The sequence below is a fragment of the Tachyglossus aculeatus genome, unplaced genomic scaffold (assembly GCF_015852505.1).
Source record: "Tachyglossus aculeatus isolate mTacAcu1 unplaced genomic scaffold, mTacAcu1.pri scaffold_311_arrow_ctg1, whole genome shotgun sequence".
Classification (NCBI taxonomy): domain Eukaryota; kingdom Metazoa; phylum Chordata; class Mammalia; order Monotremata; family Tachyglossidae; genus Tachyglossus; species Tachyglossus aculeatus.
In genome coordinates, this window is record NW_024045025.1 from 8334 (window position 1) to 26002 (window position 17669).

General features: G+C 49.7%; 1 protein-coding gene across 1 annotated transcript in view; it reads left to right on the forward strand.

Moving 5' to 3' along the window:
* LOC119923857 (olfactory receptor 6C74-like) overlaps nt 1-17669 on the forward strand; it is a gene marked incomplete at its 3' end in the record, with an annotated part of 31845 nt that overhangs the window by 5097 nt on the left and 9079 nt on the right. The window contains exons 2-6 of the mRNA XM_038743061.1: nt 8552-8606; nt 11770-11821; nt 11989-12164; nt 12365-12390; nt 13760-13828. Coding sequence (XP_038598989.1) covers nt 8552-8606; nt 11770-11821; nt 11989-12164; nt 12365-12390; nt 13760-13828 — 378 coding nt within the window. The remainder of the gene's footprint in view (nt 1-8551; nt 8607-11769; nt 11822-11988; nt 12165-12364; nt 12391-13759; nt 13829-17669) is intronic.

The window sequence follows — 17669 nt, forward strand, 5'->3', positions numbered from 1 at the left end:
ACCATCCTTCCATAATAATTATAATAGTGTATTTGTTAAGTGCTTACTACGTACCAGACATTGTACTAAGTGCTGGGGCTGATAAAAGCTAATCAGGTTTTACCAGTCCCTATCCCACGTGGCGCTTACAGTTTCAATTCCAATTTTACAGATGTGATAACTGAGGCACAGAGAAGTAAAGTGCCTTGCCAAACTTCATACAGTAGACATTCCACCCATCCAACCAGCCATCCGTGTATTCATCCGTCTACCCACCCAACCCTTCCATCCATCCATCTATCCATCCATCCAACAACCCATCCATTCATCTATCAATTCATCCATCCATCAATCAACACTATTTGTCGAATGCGTTCTGGGTGTAAAGTACTGTAGTGAACACTTCAGTGAGATCAAAATAAATGAAACATCATCCCTTCCTTCCAAGAGCTTAAAATCTCATAGGGGAGATAGACACAGAATTAATTCATGAGAGGATGAAGAAGAGAATAGAAAGAATGGTAAAAAGATGACTATGTGATTGAAGAGTACATTTTTATAAAAGCCACTATGTACAAAACTATTATGGTGGGTGTGAGTTCAAAAATGGAAAAGTGGTCTAAGATGCTGATTGGTAGATGGGAGAAGATGATTTAGGGAGAATGAAAAAGAATCATGTGAGGCATCCTGGAAGTGGTTGGATAACGGAGGGACTTTGAATATGGGAAAAGCTATGCTTTAATGGACTGGAAGCCCGGAGTAGGAAATTTGGGCTAACAGATTATTTGTCCATTTTCAATCACTGAGATATTTTGAAAGGGGACAGGGACATTCAGGGGAGAGAATGCACCGAGCTCCTCACCCCAGTTTGGTACAGTGTCTTAGCTCTGAGATCGAAAATGATGAACCCTAGGCTACAACCTATTCCTTCTGAAACCAGGGATTTTCCCGTCGTGTCCACCCAGCCAGCATCAGTGATTCGTTTCCTTCACCCGGTTCTCAGAACCCCTCAGCCCCTGCCAAACGGATAATAATGACAACAATAAAGTAATTGCATTTATTAAGCACTTACTATGTGGCAAGCACTGTTCTAAGCGCTAGGGAAGATACAACGCAATCGAGTTGTCCAACCTGGGGTATACAGTCTTAATGCCCGTTTTCCAGATGAGGTAACTGAGGCCCAAAGAAGTTAAGTAGTTTACCCAAGGTCACGCAGCAGACGAGAGGCCGAGCTGGGATTAGAATCCACGTCCTCTGACTCCCAAGCCTGTGCTCTTGCCACTAAGTCATGCTGCTCTTCATGCTGCTTCTCTGAGTTGATTCATTCATTCATTCATTCATTCAATCGTATTTATTGAGCGCTTACTGTGTGCAGAGCACTGTACTAAGCGCTTTGGAAGTACAAGTTGGCAACGTATAGAGACGGTCCCTACCCAACAGTGGGCTCACAGTCTAGAAGCAGGAAACAGAGAACAAAACAAAACATATTAACACAATAGAACAATTAGAATAAACATGTACAAATTAAACAATAAATAGATAGAGTAATAAATACATACAAGCATATATACATATATACAGGTTCCGTGGGGAGGGGAAGGAGGTCAGGCGGGGGTGATGGGGAGGGGGAGGAAGGGGGGAGGAAGGAGGGGGCTCAGCTTGGGAAGGCCTCCTGGAGGAGGTGAGCTCTCAGTAGGGCCTGGAAGGGAGGAAGAGAGTTAGCTTGCCAGATGTGCGGAGGGAGGGCATTCCAGGCCAGGGGGATGACGTGTGCCGGGGGCCGACGGCGGGACAGGCGAGAACGAGGCACGGTGAGGAGATTAGCGGCAGAGGAGCGGAGGGTGTGGGCTGGGCTGTAGAAGGAGAGAAGGGAGGTGAGGTAGGAGGGGGCGAGGTGATGGAAAGCCTTGAAGCCGAGGGTGAGGAGTTTCTGCCTGATGCGCAGGTTGATTGGTAGCCACTGGAGATTTTTGAGGAGGGGAGTAACATGCCCAGAGCGTTTCTGGACAAAGACAATCCGGGCGCTGATACAGTAGTCCAGACGGGATAGGATGAGAGCTTGAACGAGCAGGGTAGCGGTTTGGATGGAGAGGACAGGGCGGATCTTGGCAATGTTGCGGAGCTGAGACCGGCACGTTTTCATGACGGTTGGATGTGAGGGGTGGACGGGAGAGCGGAGTCGAGGATGACACTAAGGTTGCGGGCTTGTGAGACGGGAAGGATGGTAGTGCCTTCAACAATGATGGGAAATTCGGGAGAGGGCAGGGTTTGGGAGGGTAGACAAGGAGTTCAGTCTTAGACATGTTGAGTTTTAGGTGGCGGGCAGACATCCAGATGGAGATGTCCTGAAGGCAGGAGGAGATGCGAGCCTGGAGGGAGGGAGAACAGGGGCAGAGATGTAGATTTGGGGGTCATCAGCGTATTGATGATAGTTGAAGCCGTGGGAGCGAATGAGGTCACCAAGGGAGTGAGTGTAGATCGAGAACAGAAGAGGACCAAGAACTGAACCTTGAGGAACCGGTACAGTAAGGGGATCGGAGGGGGGGAGGAACTTGCAAAAGAGACTGAGAATGAACAGCCGGAGAGATAAGAGGAGAACCAGAAGAGGACGGAGTCTGTGAAGCCAAGGTTGGATAGCGTGTTGAGGAGAAGGGAGTGGTCCACAGTGTCGAAGGCAGCTGAGAGGTCGAGGAGGATTAGGATAGATTATGAGCCGTTGGATTTGGCAAGAAGGAGGTCACTGGTGACCTTGGAGAAGTCAGTTTCCGTGGAACGTAGGGGACGGAACCCAGATTGGAGGGCGTCGAGGAGAGAGTTGGCGTTGAGGAATTCGAGGCAGCATGTGTAGATGGCTCGTTCAAGGAGCTTGGAAAAGAACGGTAGGAGGGAGATAGGGCGATAACTATAAGGTGAGGTGGGGTCAGGAGAGGGTTTTCCTAGGATGGGAGAGACATGGGCAGAGGGAAAGGAACCATTGGAGAGTGAGCGGTTGAAGATGGAAGTTAAAGAGGGGAGGAGGGACGGAGCGAGAGATTGCATAAGATGAGAGGGAATGGGGTCCGAAGCACAGGTGGCCGGAGTAGCACTAAAGAGGAGGGAGAAGAGCTCCTCTGAGGACACACCTGGGAAGGATGGGAGATTAGCGGAGAGCATTGAGAGCCGGGGGGGTGGAGAAGTGGGGGAGTAACTTTGGGGAGATCAGACCTGATGGATTTAATTTTATTAATGAAGTAGGAGGCCAGATCGTTGGGGGTGAGGGAAGGAGGAGGGGGAGGAACCGGGGGACTGAGAAGGGAGTTGAATGTACGGAAGAGCTGACGGGGATGATGGGTATGGGTTTCAATTAGGGAGGAGAAATAGCTTTGTCTGGCAGAGGAGAGGGCTGGTTTAAGTTAGGAAAGGATAAACCTGAGGTGAACGAGGTTAGCATGGTGTTTAGACTTTCGCCAGCAGCGTTCAGCAGCTCGAGCATAAGAGCGAAGGAGGCTGACAGTGGCAGTTATCCAGGGCTGTGGGTTAGTGGTACGAGAGAGGCGAACGGAAAGGTGAGCAAGTGAGTCCAGCCTAGTAGAAAAGGTAGAGTTGAGAGCAGTAATCTGATCATCAAATTGGGTAGAGAGGAAAGGGAGGCGAGGTGGGTTGTGAGGTGCTCAGAACGATGGATGGGGTCAAGCGAGCGGAGATCTCTATGAGGAAGTAATATGGATTTACAGGGGAAAGGAGTGTGAGTGAGGAGGAAGGTGAGAAGATTATGATCAGAGAGAGGGATTTCAGAGTTTGTGACAGTGGAGCGGTAGGAGATAATGAGGTCGAGGGTTGATCCCCCAAGCCAGTCCAGGGCAGGGTCTTAGGATGCATTTAGAGTCATTTCTCGTTCTCCCTAGTCCTGCAATCAGAAGACGTCAGAAAATGCAGCTGATTAAATCAATCAATCAATCAATCAATCAATCGTATTTATTGAGCGCTTACTATGTGCAGAGCACTGTACTAAGCGCTTGGGAAGTACAAATTGGCATCACGTAGAGACAGTCCCTACCCAACAGTGGGCTCACAGTCTAAAAGGGGGAGACAGAGAACAGAACCAAACATACCAACAAAATAAAATAAGTAGGATAGAAATGTACAAGTAAAATAAATAAATAAATAGATAAATAGAGTAATAAATATGTACAACCATATATACATATATACAGGTGCTGTGGGGAAGGGAAGGAGGTAAGACGGGAGGATGGAGAGGGGGACGAGGGGGAGAGGAAAGAAGGGGCTCAGTCTGGGAAGGCCTCCTGGAGGAGGTGAGCTCTCAGTAGCGCCTTGAAGGGAGGAAGAGAGCTAGCTTGGCAGATGGGCAGAGGGAGGGCATTCCAGGCCCGGGGGATGACGTGGGCCGGGGGTCGATGGCGGGACAGGCGAGAGCGAGGTACAGTGAGGAGATTAGTGGTGGAGGAGCGGAGGGTGCGGGCTGGGCAGTAGAAGGAGAGAAGGGAGGTGAGGTAGGAGGGGGCGAGGTGATGGAGCAGCCTTGAAGCCCAGGGTGAGGAGTTTCTGCCTGATGCGCAGATTGATCGGTAGCCATTGGAGGTTTTTGAGGAGGGGAGTAATATGTCCAGAGCGTTTCTGGACAAAGATAATCCGGGCAGCAGCATGAAGTATGGATTGAAGTGGAGAGAGACACGAGGATGGGAGATCCGAGAGAAGGCTAGTGCAGTAGTCCAGACGGGATAGGATGAGAGCTTGAATGAGCAGGGTAGCAGTTTGGATGGAGAGGAAAGGGCGGATCTTGGCAATGTTGCGGAGCTGAGACCGGCAGGTTTTGGTGATGGCTTGGATGTGAGGGGTGAATGAGAGAGCAGAGTCGAGGATGACACCAAGGTTGCGGGCTTGTGAGACGGGAAGGATGGTAGTGCCGTCAACAGAGATGGGAAAGTCAGGGAGAGGACAAGGTTTGGGAGGGAAGACAAGGAGCTCAGTCTTCGACATGTTGAGCTTTAGGTGGCGGGCAGACATCCAAATGGAGATGTCCTGAAGGCAGGAGGAGATGCGAGCCTGGAGGGAGGGGGAGAGAGCAGGGGCAGAGATGTAGATCTGGGTGTCATCAGCCTAGAGATGATAGTTGAAGCCGTGGGAGCGAATGAGGTCACCAAGGGAGTGAGTGTATATTGAGAACAGAAGGGGACCAAGCACTGAACCTTGGGGAACTCCCACCGTAAGAGGATGGGAGGGGGAGGAGGAGCCTGCAAAAGAGACTGAGAAAGAACGAACGGAGAGATAAGAGGAGAACCAGGAGAGGACGGAGTCTGTGAAGCCAAGGTCAGATAACGTGTGGAGGAGAAGGGGGTGGTCCACAGTGTCAAAGGCAGCTGAGAGGTCGAGGAGGATTAGGACAGAGTATGAGCCGTTGGATTTGGCAAGCAGGAGGTCATTGGTGACCTTTGAGAGCGCAGTTTCCGTGGAATGAAGGGGACGGAAGCCAGACTGGAGGGGGTCGAGGAGAGAGTTGTTGTTGAGGAATTCGAGGCAGCGCGTGTAGACAACTCGTTCAAGGAGTTTGGAAAGGAATGGTAGGAGGGATATGGGACGATAACTAGAAGGTGAGGTGGGGTCAAGAGAGGGTTTTTTTAGGATGGGAGAGACATGGGCATGTTTGAAGGCAGAGGAGAAGGAACCAGTGGAGAGTGAGCGGTTGAAGATGGAAGTTAAGGAGGGGAGAAGGGATGGAGCGAGAGATTTCATAAGATGAGAGGGAATGGGGTCAGAAGCACAGGTGGCCGGAGTAGCACTTGAGAGGAGGGAGGAGAGTTCCTCTGAGGATACCGCTGGGAAGGATGGGAGAGTAGCAGAGAGTGTTGAGAGCCGGGGGGTTGGAGAAAGGGGGGAAGAGTCTTTGGGGAGGTCGGACCCGATGGATTTAATTTTGTTAATGAAGTAGGAGGCCAGATCGTTGGGGGTGAGGGAAGGAGGAGGGGGAGGAACCGGGGGCCTGAGAAGGGAGTTGAATGTACGGAAGAGCTGGCGGGGGTGATGGCCATGGGTGTCAATAAGGGAGGAGAAATAGTTTTGTCTAGCAGAAGAGAGGGCTGAGTTAAGGCAGGAAAGGATAAACTTGAAGTGAACGAGGTTGGCATGGGGTTTAGACTTTCGCCAGCAGCGTTCAGGCAGCTCGAGCATAAGAGCGAAGGAGGCGGACAGTGGCAGTGATCCAGGGCTGTGGGTTAGTGGTGCGAGAGCGGCGAAGGGAAAGGGGAGCGAGCGAGTCTAGCTGAGTAGAAAGGGTAGAGTTGAGAGCAGTAATCTGATCATCAAGACTGGGTAGAGAGGAGAGGGCGGCGAGGTGGGGTGTGAGGCGCTCCGAAAGATGGGTGGGGTCCAGAGAGCGGAGATCTCTGTGAGGGAGTAATACGGATTTACGGGGGAAAGGTGTGTGACGTGAGGAGGCAGGTGAGAAGATTATGATCAGAGAGAGGGATCACAGAGTTGGTGAGGGTGGACACAGTGCAGCGGTAGGAGATGATGAGGTCGAGGGTATGACCAAGTTGGTGAGTGGGTGAGGTGGGGTGGAGGAAGAGGTTGGCAGCGTCAAGTAGAGATAGAAGGCGGGAGGCAGAGGAGTCGTTAGGGATATCCATGTGGATAATGAAGTCTCCGAGGATCAGAGTGGGCATGGAGAAGGAGAGAAGGAATGTGAGGAAGGGGTCAAAGTCGTTAAAGAAGTTGGAAGTGGGGCCCGGAGGGCGGTAGATGACGGCTACAAGAATCTGGAGGGGGTGGTAGAGGCGAATAATATGGGCTTCAAAGGAAGGGAAGGAAAGGGAAGGGGGAGGAGGGATAGTGCGAAAGCGACATTGGGGTGCGAGAAGGAAACCGACACCTCCTCCTTTTCCGGTGAGTCTGGGGGAGTGGGAGAAGAAGAGGCCTGCACTGCAGAGAGCAGCAGAAGAGACCGTGTCGTCCGGCGACAGCCATGTTTCAGTTAGGGCGAGGAGGAGTAGAGAACTGGAAAGGAAAAGGTCCAGGATGAAAGGGATCTTACTTAAAACGGAGCGGGGGTTCCAGAGGCCACACTTGGCATCAGCTGTCGAGGGAGGGGAGGGAGGGGGAAGGGTGCGAGGGGTGGGGATGATGAACCGATTGTTTGAGGTTATAAACAAGATAAACCTCAGAGAAGCAGCGTTGTCTAGTCGATAGAGCATGGACCCAGGAGTCAGAATAACCTGGATTCAAATCTCGGCTCTGCTACCTTTCTTCTTTGTGACCGTGGGCAAGTCTCTTCACTTCTCCGGCCCTCAGGTCTCTCATCTGGAAAATGGGGGCTGAGACTGTGAGCCCATGTGGGACAGGGACATGTCTGACACAATTTGCTTGTGTCCACTCCAGCGCATAGTATGGAATGGTATGGGATGAAGCTCCAAACCTCAGAGTTTAACCAGAACGCTAGTATTAATCACAGAAAGGGATTGATGATCAGTCTGTTGATGTTTTCATAGGAAGGAGTCCCAGAGTGGGAACCATGTGGGACTGAACAGTCATTTAGGTTGTGCGGGATGGGACCACAGAGAGCCCACGATCCCAGCCTTCCGAGATTGCCGGACAGTCAGCTGTCTCAGCGGAGCCCCGGGCCCATCCTCCTACAGGGAATCCCCCAGGAAATAACCGGGCCATCGCCTGGTGGGACAACGCAGCCAAACAGAGAGCCGAGATGGGTAGCGAGGATACTGACATCTCTCATCCCATGCCCAGACCTTCCTGTCACCGCCACAAGAGTCCAGGACCGACGAGATAGAGTAAGCCTCTCTCTTAACAGGGGTAGATGCTCTCCAGTCCAGGACAGGCCCGGTGACTCCAGAATGGATGAGGGGAAAGGTGAGAGAAATTTCAATAAGGAACTGGGATGACCAGAGTCAGTCACAATTTCTGTCAATTAAAAGCAGTGTCACTTAGTTGAAAGAGCATGGGCCCGGGAGTCAAGAGGACCTGGGTTCTAATCTCGCCTTTGCCACTTGTCAGCTGTGTGACTTTGGGCAAGTCACTTAACTTCTCTGTGTCTCAGCTACCTCAACTGTAAAATGGGGATGAAGACTGTGAGCCCTACATGGGACAACATGATTACCTTGTATCTACCCCTGCGCTTAGAACCATGCTTGGCACATATTAAGCGCTTACAAATACCATTATTATTATTACTATTGTTACTAATCCAAGTTCTGCCACTTATCCGGTGTGTGACACTGGGCAAGTCACTTAAATTCTTTGTGCCTCAGTTACCTCATCTGTAAAATGGGGATTAATACTGTGAGCCCCGTGTCAGACAGGGACTGTTTCCAACCCGATTTGCTCGTATCCCACTCAGTGCTTAGTACAGTGCTCGGCACATAGTAAGCACTTAACAAATACCATTAAAAATCCTGAGGAGAAGAGCTTGTTGATACATTCAATTTTGCCATAATCCTTGTTTCTCTGCACACAGTAAGAGCTCAATAAATACCATTGATTGATTAATGGATTGATTGAGGTTCATCCCCAGAAAAGGGCCATGTGAGTTTCTCCCTGAATGTTTTTCATCTCTGTCTGTAATCAGGTCCTATCACATGATGCCTAAGGACGTCTTGCATGACATGCCCAACGTCTCCACGGTGATGAGATTCCTCCTGCTGGATTTCACTTGTATCTATCTCAGGGCTTAGAACAGTGCTTGGCATATAGTTAGCGATTAACAAGAACAGGAATAATAATAATAATATTAACAATAATAATTGGATGCAGGAGGGGCAAAGGGGCTGGTGCTGGACAGTGAATGGAGTTGTGGGGAGAAGAGTGGGGAGAAGTGAGGGGGGTGGCAGTTGACTGAAGGAGCATAATTTTAGAGAGGGCGGGGAAGGTAGCAAGCAGGATCAGGAGTGGGAGGGTTAAAGTGAGGTCTGGAGGAGGGAGAACTAGTACAACGAAACCATTTTAAAATGGCCGCCCCACAGCTGTGAAGCGGATGATGCCGGTGGGTCACTCACATATAACCAAGATGGACAACTCATTGTCATCTACGCAGTTACTCTGGAGGTTCTCCCTGTGCAATGCACACAGGTGTGACGGGTCACATGGCCCTAGTGGGGTTGCCACATGGGGCAGGGCCACTACCCCACCCAAGGTCCCTAAGGTCCCCAGCAGTGCCGGACCCCCGGGGAGCCAGGCCCGAACAGGACCTAATGAGGCCCCTCAGCCCAACGTGTGACCTGTCCCCCGGGAGGAGTCCCCCAGGAGGAGCAGGGAGTTTTTCCAGAATGGTCTGGCTTCACCGAGAGCCGACACTCTCCAAGAAGATAGCAAGAAGAGTCAGGACCCCGCACACCTCCCGGAGATCCTCCTTTGACCTACCTCCAGGAACAGAGAGGATGGGGAACGGTTGAAGGACAACAGAGACTAGAGCCCGCTCGCTCCAGTCTGACCAGTGAGTCTAGGCCGGGGAGAACACGGATGGGTTGAAGGTCTTACAGGGGAGCCGGCGGTGACAGAGAACTAGAATCTCCTCACGTCTCCGTTCGTAAAACCAATCTCTCCCCGGGGCATCTCCATGGCTCGCCATCCACTGAATCTACTGGGTGGGTGGAGGGAGTGGACGGGGATTGATCGGTGACAAACGTTCTGGGTGGCCAATCGATTACATTCATTGAGCACGTACTGTGTGGAGAGCACCGTACCGTACTAAGTGCTTGGGAGAGTAAAATATAAGATTGGCAGGCCTATTTCCTGCCGGTAAGGAGCTTACAGTCTAGAAGGGGAAACAAACATTAATAGAAATACATAGATTATGGATCTATACATAAGTGCTGTGGGATCGAGAGAGCGGTGAATAAAAGGGGCGAATCAAGTGAAGAGCGACAAGAAAGGGAGTGGGAGGTGAGGAAATCAGGATTTAGTGTAGGAAGGCCTCTTGGAGATGTGATTTTATTAAGACTTTGAAGGTGGGGAGAGTAAATGTCTGTCGGCTATGAAAAGGGAGGATATTCCAGGCAAGAGACATGACGTGGAAAATAGGTCGTTGGTGAAAGAGAAGAGATGGAGGTAGGGTGAATAGTTTGGCATTAAAGAAGGGAAGTGTGCGGGCTGGCTTGTAATAGGAGAGTAGGGAGGTGAGATAGGAGGGGTCGAGGTGATTGAGAGCTGTAAAGATGTTGGTTAGGAGTTTCTGTTTGATGCAGAAGTGGCTGGACAACCACTGGAGGTTCTGAAGGAGTGGAGAAACAGGGTCACAGCTGGTAATGTCTGCCATTCAGTAGTTTTTACTAAGTACCTACTATCTGAAGAGCACCATGTTCAGTTTTGTGGAAGAGAAAAATCGTGGCTACATTAGACATGGTCCTTTAAGATGGCAGTCACTGACAACTAAATGAGGTTTAAGCTCAGATGGGAGATAAAAGGCTCTCCTACACCAGATTTGCCATGAAACAAAAGGCTACATCTGGTGAGAGATAATTTATTTGGTTGTGCTCAGCCACATAGTAAGTAGTATTTGATCGACTGACTTTGGTTTCCTTCTGACTAAAGGTTGAAGATTAAGAGGGGCAGCTTCTCATGTCGACACATTTGGCTTATCTAAAACCAACTTACTCACTGTATTGTGGTCTCATCTATCCCGCTACTGACCCTTAGCTCATGCCCTTCCACTGGCCTGGAAATCCCTCCCTTTTCAAATAATAATAATAATAATAATAATAATAATAATAATAATAATAATAATAATAAAAATAAAACAATAATAATAATAATAGTGTTTGATAGCACTGTTCTAAGCGCTGGGGAAGATTCAAGGTTCTCAGGTTGGACACGGTCTCTGCTGCACATGGGGCTCATGGGCGTAAACCCCAATTTACAGATGAGGGAACTGAGGCCCAGAGAAGTCATGTGACTTGCACAAGGTCACACAGCAGGCATGTGGCAGAGCAAGGACTGGAACCCAGGTCCTTCTGACTCTCAAGCCCTTGTTCTTTCAACTAGGCCTCGCTGTCTATTCTGATAGACCATCGCTCTCCCCACTTTGAAAGACTTAATAAAATCACATCGCCTCCAAGAGGCTCTTCCCAACTGAGCTTTCATTTTCGCTACTTCCTTTCCCTTCTGCCTTGCCCTTGCACTTGGATTTACACCCTTTATTCTCCCCACTCACATCCCCACAACACTTATGTACATATTTGAAATGTATTTCAATGTATTTCTCCTCCTCTAGCCTGTAAGCACCTCGTCGATTACAAATATGTCTGCCAATTCTACTATATTAGAATCGCTTAGTATAGTGATCTGAACAAAGTAAATGCACAATAAATACCATTAATGGATTGATTTAGCTGTCATTTTCTGTTGAGGCTCTGAAATATCTTCCTCCTAATTGCTTTTGTAGACGGTCTCAGCAATCTTTGGGAAATGGTCAACCGCATGGCGGTGAGGTGATTCCTCCTGCTGGGATTCTCGGAGGTCCGGGAACTGCAGCTGGTCCACGCCACGCTGTTCTTCCTGGTCTACCTGCTGGCCCTGGAACCTCCTTATCATCGCCGTCACCGCTCTCGACCGGCGCCTCCACACCCCCATGTACTTCTTTCTCAGGAACCTGTCTGTCCTCGACCTCTGCTACCTCTCCAACACCGTCCACAAATCCATCCACAACGCCCTGACCAACCGTAGAGAAATCCCCTACGCTGTGCAGCAGGTCTGTCTGGTGATTTTCCTTTTGTAGATGCAGAATAATTTCACCTCACGGTGATGTCCTATGACCGCTATGCCGCCCTCTGCCTCTGCCTGCGTTACGAGGTCTTCATGAACAGTGTAGCTTGTGGGGAGATGGAGGCCACCTCGTGGCTCAGTGGGGGCCTGTTTGGAGTCTTGTTTTCAGCTTTGACCTTCTCCCTGTCCTTCTAAGGGTCCAACGTCGTCCAGCAGTTTTTCTGCGACGTCACCTCCCCAGTGAAGATACCTGATCCGGGGACCACGACGCTGTTGACGTGAGCATTACCGCTGGGTTAATGTTAGGTGACGTCTGCTTCATTCTCATCATCGTCTCATATGCACGCATCTTCAGGGCCGTATTGAGGATGCCGGCCGCCGTCGTCATTCTCTTTGTTATCACTTGTTTCTATGCTTTCTTGAAGCCACCCTCAGATTCCCCCTCAGTCCTGGACTTGCTGACGCCTGTGTCCTACTCCATAGTACCCCCCACCCTGAACCCCCTCATCTACAGCCTGAGGAACAGGGACATGAAGGCCACCCAGGGGAGAGGGCTAGGCAGGGAATGGCTTCCATCTTGGGGATGTGATGTCACCATTCTTTGCCTGCTGGAGTTTACATGGACAAAGTAACTGACCCCAGCATCTTTCAGAGACCGGATCTTTGTGTGTTACACCAACAGACCACCATAGAAGAATGGAAAATCATGTATAACACTTATTTAGAACAAGCTCCTCGTTTCCACAGACAGACTGTGTCAAGCTAGATTCGTCGTCTGCCTCCTGAGCTGAATGCCACCTTTCGAAAGAGGGCACAAGTCTTAATGGAAGGTGACATTCAAAGTCGTATCTTTGTCAGTTGGAACTAATTTTCCCCGAGAAATAATGTCATCGGAGGGGGATTAGCTCCTTAATTGACTCATAACCCTTCCTTGGAACCCGACCTCAAACTTCTAAACTTTGCACTGCCCAATTACCACGTTGCAGAATGTACCTTGCTCCTATTCTTGCATGTCTGTACAGTGTTTCATGTCTAAATGTGTGTGTGTGTGTGTGTGTGTGTGTGTGTGTGTGTGTGTGCATGTGCACAGTATGGCTCAAACAAAGGCAACTTTCCCCTGTGTGATTAATTAATTTTTGTTTTGTTTCTGTTTTTCACTGGCACTCATATTGATAATCAATGCTTTTTTGTGTTGTTATTTTTAAACTGGTATTTGTTAAGCACTTACTATGTGACAGGCACTGTAGTAAGCAATTGGGTAGATACAAGTTAATATGTTTGGACATCGTCCCTGTCCCTCCTGGGGTTCGTGGTCTTAGTCCCCATTTTACAGATGAGGCAACTGAGGGATGGAGGAATGAAGTGACTTGCCCAAGATCACATAGCAGGGAATTGGCAGAGTTAGGATTACAACCCAGGTCCTCTGACCTCTGGGCCCATGTTCTATCCACTAAATCATCCAGGCACCACACCTGCTGAAGCAGATTTCCACCAGCACCACTAATTATTCAGGACTAACTCTCAAACTACAAGAAAAGATCAGTGAAGCAGCATGACCTAGTGGAAGGAGCACAGGCCCAGATGTCAAAGGACCAGAGTTTTAATCCTAGCTCTGCCAATTCCGTGCTATGTGACCTTGGGCAAGTCTCTTCATTTCTCCATCCCTCAGTTTCCTCATCTGTAAGATGGGGATTCCATACCTGTTCCTCCCCCGACTTAGACTGTGAGCCCCGTGTGGAACCTGATTGTTTTTTTACCTACCCCTGTACTTAGAACAGTGCTTGACACATTGTAAGTGCTTAACGAATTCCATGAGCAATGAAGTTCTGAATAGTAGTCAGTCTCCAAGCATCAGTGTTATACTCACCTGTACACTACTATGTGGGGTGGTGATCAGAGTTCCGCACACAAAAACATGCAATAAATACTATCGATTGATTGATTGAGTGAGTGATGAAAGGAAAATGAGCAACAGCAGATTAATCAAACAGCTACTGAATGGAAAGCAGAAACTGAGAAACTGAAAACAAGGAGGCTGACGGCTGAAAAACGTCTGAGACGATATTGCATCCTGTAGACCAGTTTCAAGGACAAAGAAACAGGTGACCAGAGGGTTCTCTTGTCGCCTGGGCCCCGAGGACCCTGGGTAGGGCCCCGATCCGGTCCTCCAGGGATTCCCCTCATAGTTGTGCCAGCTTTATCTTTGGGGACGGGGTCTGTCTGGAGAAGCATTTCAGTGTCCGCGGGAGAGTGGAGAGGGGATGAGGGCTCCTCTTTGTCCCTCCTTGGCTGACCGAGCCCAGGAATCCGAGGAGCAGCCCAACATGGCAGAGGTCAGCGACCCCCAGTCCCACGCTGCCCTGGTGAGTGTGCTCTGGGGTGGGGATGGAGGGGCGGGGAGAGGCCAGCAGCCCATAGTGAGTCTATGAAGAATCTCGCACTCGGCCCCCAGGTTGAAGTTCGGATTAGGGCTGCATTGCAGGCGGGTTTGCAGGAGCAGAAACCAGGCTTCAGCAGGGACGAGACAGTGGCAGGTATCACAGCACAAGCCACTAGTACTGCAATTACTTCTTCCGCTCAGGTTCTTAGTCGCATTGTCTTTGTACCTGGTCCAGCACTTATGTGCTGTTTGTTCTAGGACAGCTCCTTCATCGTCTCGCTTACGGCCCTTCATCGGCCCTTCATCGGCCCTCTGTCATCCCTCCATCATCTCTTCGTCGCCTCTTCGTCAACGCTCCATCTTCCTTACATTCCCCTAGACTGTCAGCTTGTTATGGGCAGGGTACGGGTCTACCAACTTTGTTGGATTGTCCTCTCCTTAACGTTTTAGTCCAGTGCTCCAAGCACAGTAAGCGCTCAGTGAATATCATTGATCAATCATTTCTTCCAGCACTCTGCCAAGACCGAGTTGACATATGTAATTGGGGTCTCACATCAGACCCTTCCCTGTTTAACCAGACTTCACTCTGCAGTTCATTTTCCTCGTATTGAGACAGCTGCATTCGGATTCCCTGGACCCGCAGCTGTGTGTGTGTGTGTGTGTGTGTGTGTGTGTGTGTGTGTGTGTGTGTCTGTGTCTGTGTGTGTGTCTGTGTGTCTGTGTGTCTGTGTGTCTGTGTGTGTGTGTCTGTGTGTGTGTGTCTGTGTGTGCGCGCGCACGTGCTCCTGTGTGTACGAGCTTACGACAGGGTAAGAGAATCATGGGGCAAATCCCAGACTTTAGAGAAGGGGTACATCTTGGTAGGGAACAGTGGGGAATATTCTCCGTTTCACCCTAGGGAACAGGTTTGGAGGTCACGGAAGAGCTGAATGAGTGGCTAGATACGCTTATGGGTGTATGCGTCTACCTACCTGTTTGTATTTTACTCTCCCAAGTGATTAGCACAGTGCTTTGCAAAAAGTAAGCGCTCAATAAATAGGATAGACTCTGTGCGACTGTCCGTGTGTGGGAGAACCCCGGTCTGTGAGTAAGCGGGAATACATGTGAGGGCATTATGTGTTTGGATACATGTATGTTTAGCTGGAATTCTGTAGGTGAGAATGAATTTGTGTGCTTCAGGGTGCCTTGTAGGGTTGGTATATCCTTGCTTTCTGTGTCCACGGGGGGCTCAATGAACAGTTATTACTATTACCAGTCCGTTAATCAGCTTACTACAGTGCTCTGCACACAGTAAGCACTCAATAAATACGATTGAATTAATGAATATTTATTGAGCTCAGAGCAGAGCTCTGTGTGTAGAGCACTATACTAAATGCTTGGGAGAGTACAATATAACAATGTAACACACTCCCTACCCACAATGAGCTTACAGTCTTATTATTAATTTATTTTATATTAACATCTTTCTACCCCTTTAGACTGTAATGTTGTTGTGGGGAGGGAACATGTCTACCAACTCTGTTACATTGTATTCTCCCAGGTATTTAGTACAGTGCTCTGCACACAGTAAATGATCAAAAATACGATTTCCCAATTGCTTGATTGACTGATACTACAACTTCTAGAAGGGCTTTTGCTGTTATTACTGCTATTATTACCATGATTGCTTTCCCATCTTATATCTTTGTCATTTTGGGGTCCCCACCTGGAGAATTATGGGTCAATCCTCCTAGTTCCCTCCTAGTTTAGTGGCTCCTAGTTACGTGGAAGTCTTTTACCAAGTTTCTATGTCATTTTGTCATTGATAACTCTCTTTCAATATGCCATAAGCTTCTACTTCCATAGACCATCTCCCAAGCGGGCTGTGCCGTCCAGGTCCTCTCCGTGGTCTGGGTTGGCGGCTCATAGCTGTCCAACCTCACGGTGAAGACCTAGGACCGCTATGCAGCCATCTGCCTCCCCCTGAGCTACGAGGTCGTCAGGGCTCGAGGGTCCCTTGGGAAGTTGGCTGCCACTTCCTGGCTCAGCTCAGGCTTGTTTGCAGCAATGTGTTCAGCTGGAACATTCTCTCTGTCCTTCTGTGGGTCCAACACCTTCCCCCAGTTCTTCTGTGACATTCCCGCGCTGCTGAAGATCACATCCTCCGAGAAGCACATCGGCATCGACGCGACTGTGATTTCTGGGGCAGCCTTAGGTGTCGTCTGCTTCATTGCTATCGTCGTCTCATATGTGCGCATCTTCAGGGCCGTGCTGAGGATGCTGGTCAACGAGGGCCGGGCCAAAGCCTTCTCCACCTGTCTGCCTCACCTTATCTTCGTCACTGCTTTCCTCTCTACGGGTTTATCAATCATCAATCAATCATTCGTATTTATTGAGCGCTTACTGTGTGCAGAGCACTGTACTAAGTGCTTGGGAAGTACAAGTTGGCAACATATAGAGACAGTCCCTACCCAACAGTGGCTCACAGTCTAAAAGGGGGAGACAGAGAACAAAACCCAACATACTAACAAAATAAAATAAATAGAATAGACATGTACAAGTAAAATAAATAAATAAATAAATAAATAGAGTAATAAATATGTACAAACATATATACATATATACAGGTGCTGTGGGGAAGGGAAGGAGGTAAGATGGGGGGATGGAGAGGAGGACGAGGGGGAGAGGAAGGAAGGGGCTCAGTCTGGGAAGGCCTCCTTGAGGAGGTGAGCTCTCAGTAGCGCCTTGAAGGGAGGAAGAGGGCTGGCTTGGCGGATGGGCAGAGGGAGGGCATTCCAGGCCCGGGGATGACGTGGGCCGGGGGTCGATGGCGGGACAGGCGAGAACGAGGTACGGTGAGGAGATTAGCGGCAGAGGAGCAGATTGTGCGGGGTGGGCTGTAGAAAGAGAGAAGGGAGGTGAGGTAGGAGGGGGCGAAGTGATGAACAGCCTTGAGGCCCAGGGTGAGGAGTTTCTGCCTGATGCGCAGATTGATTGGTAGCCACTGGAGATTTTTGAGGAGGGGAGTAACATGCCCAGAGCGTTTCTGGACAAAGACAATCCGGGCAGCAGCACGAAGTATGGACTGAAGTGGGGAGAGACACGAGGATGGGAGATCAGAAAGAAGGCTGATGCAGTAGTCCAGACGGGATAGGATGAGAGCTTGAATGAGCAGGGTAGCGGTATGGATGGAGAGGAAAGGGCGGATCTTGGCAATGTTGCGGAGCTGAGACAGGCAGGTTTTGGTGACAGCTTGGATGTGAGGGGTGAACGAGAGAGCGGAGTCGAGGATGACACCAAGGTTGCGGGCTTGTGAGACGGAAAGGATGGTAGTGCTGTCAACAGAGATGGGAAAGTCAGGGAGAGGGCAGGGTTTGGGAGGGAAGACAAGGAGTTCAGTCTTCGAGATGTTGAGTTTTAGGTGGCGGGCAGACATCCAGATGGAGATGTCCTGAAGGCAGGGGGAGATGCGAGTCTGGAGAGAGGGGGAGAGAGCAGGGGCAGAGATGTAGATCTGGGTGTCGTCAGCGTAGAGATGATAGTTGAAGCCGTGGGAGCGAATGAGGTCACCAAGGGAGTGTGTGTAGATCGAGAACAGAAGGGGACCAAGCACTGAAACTTGGGGAAC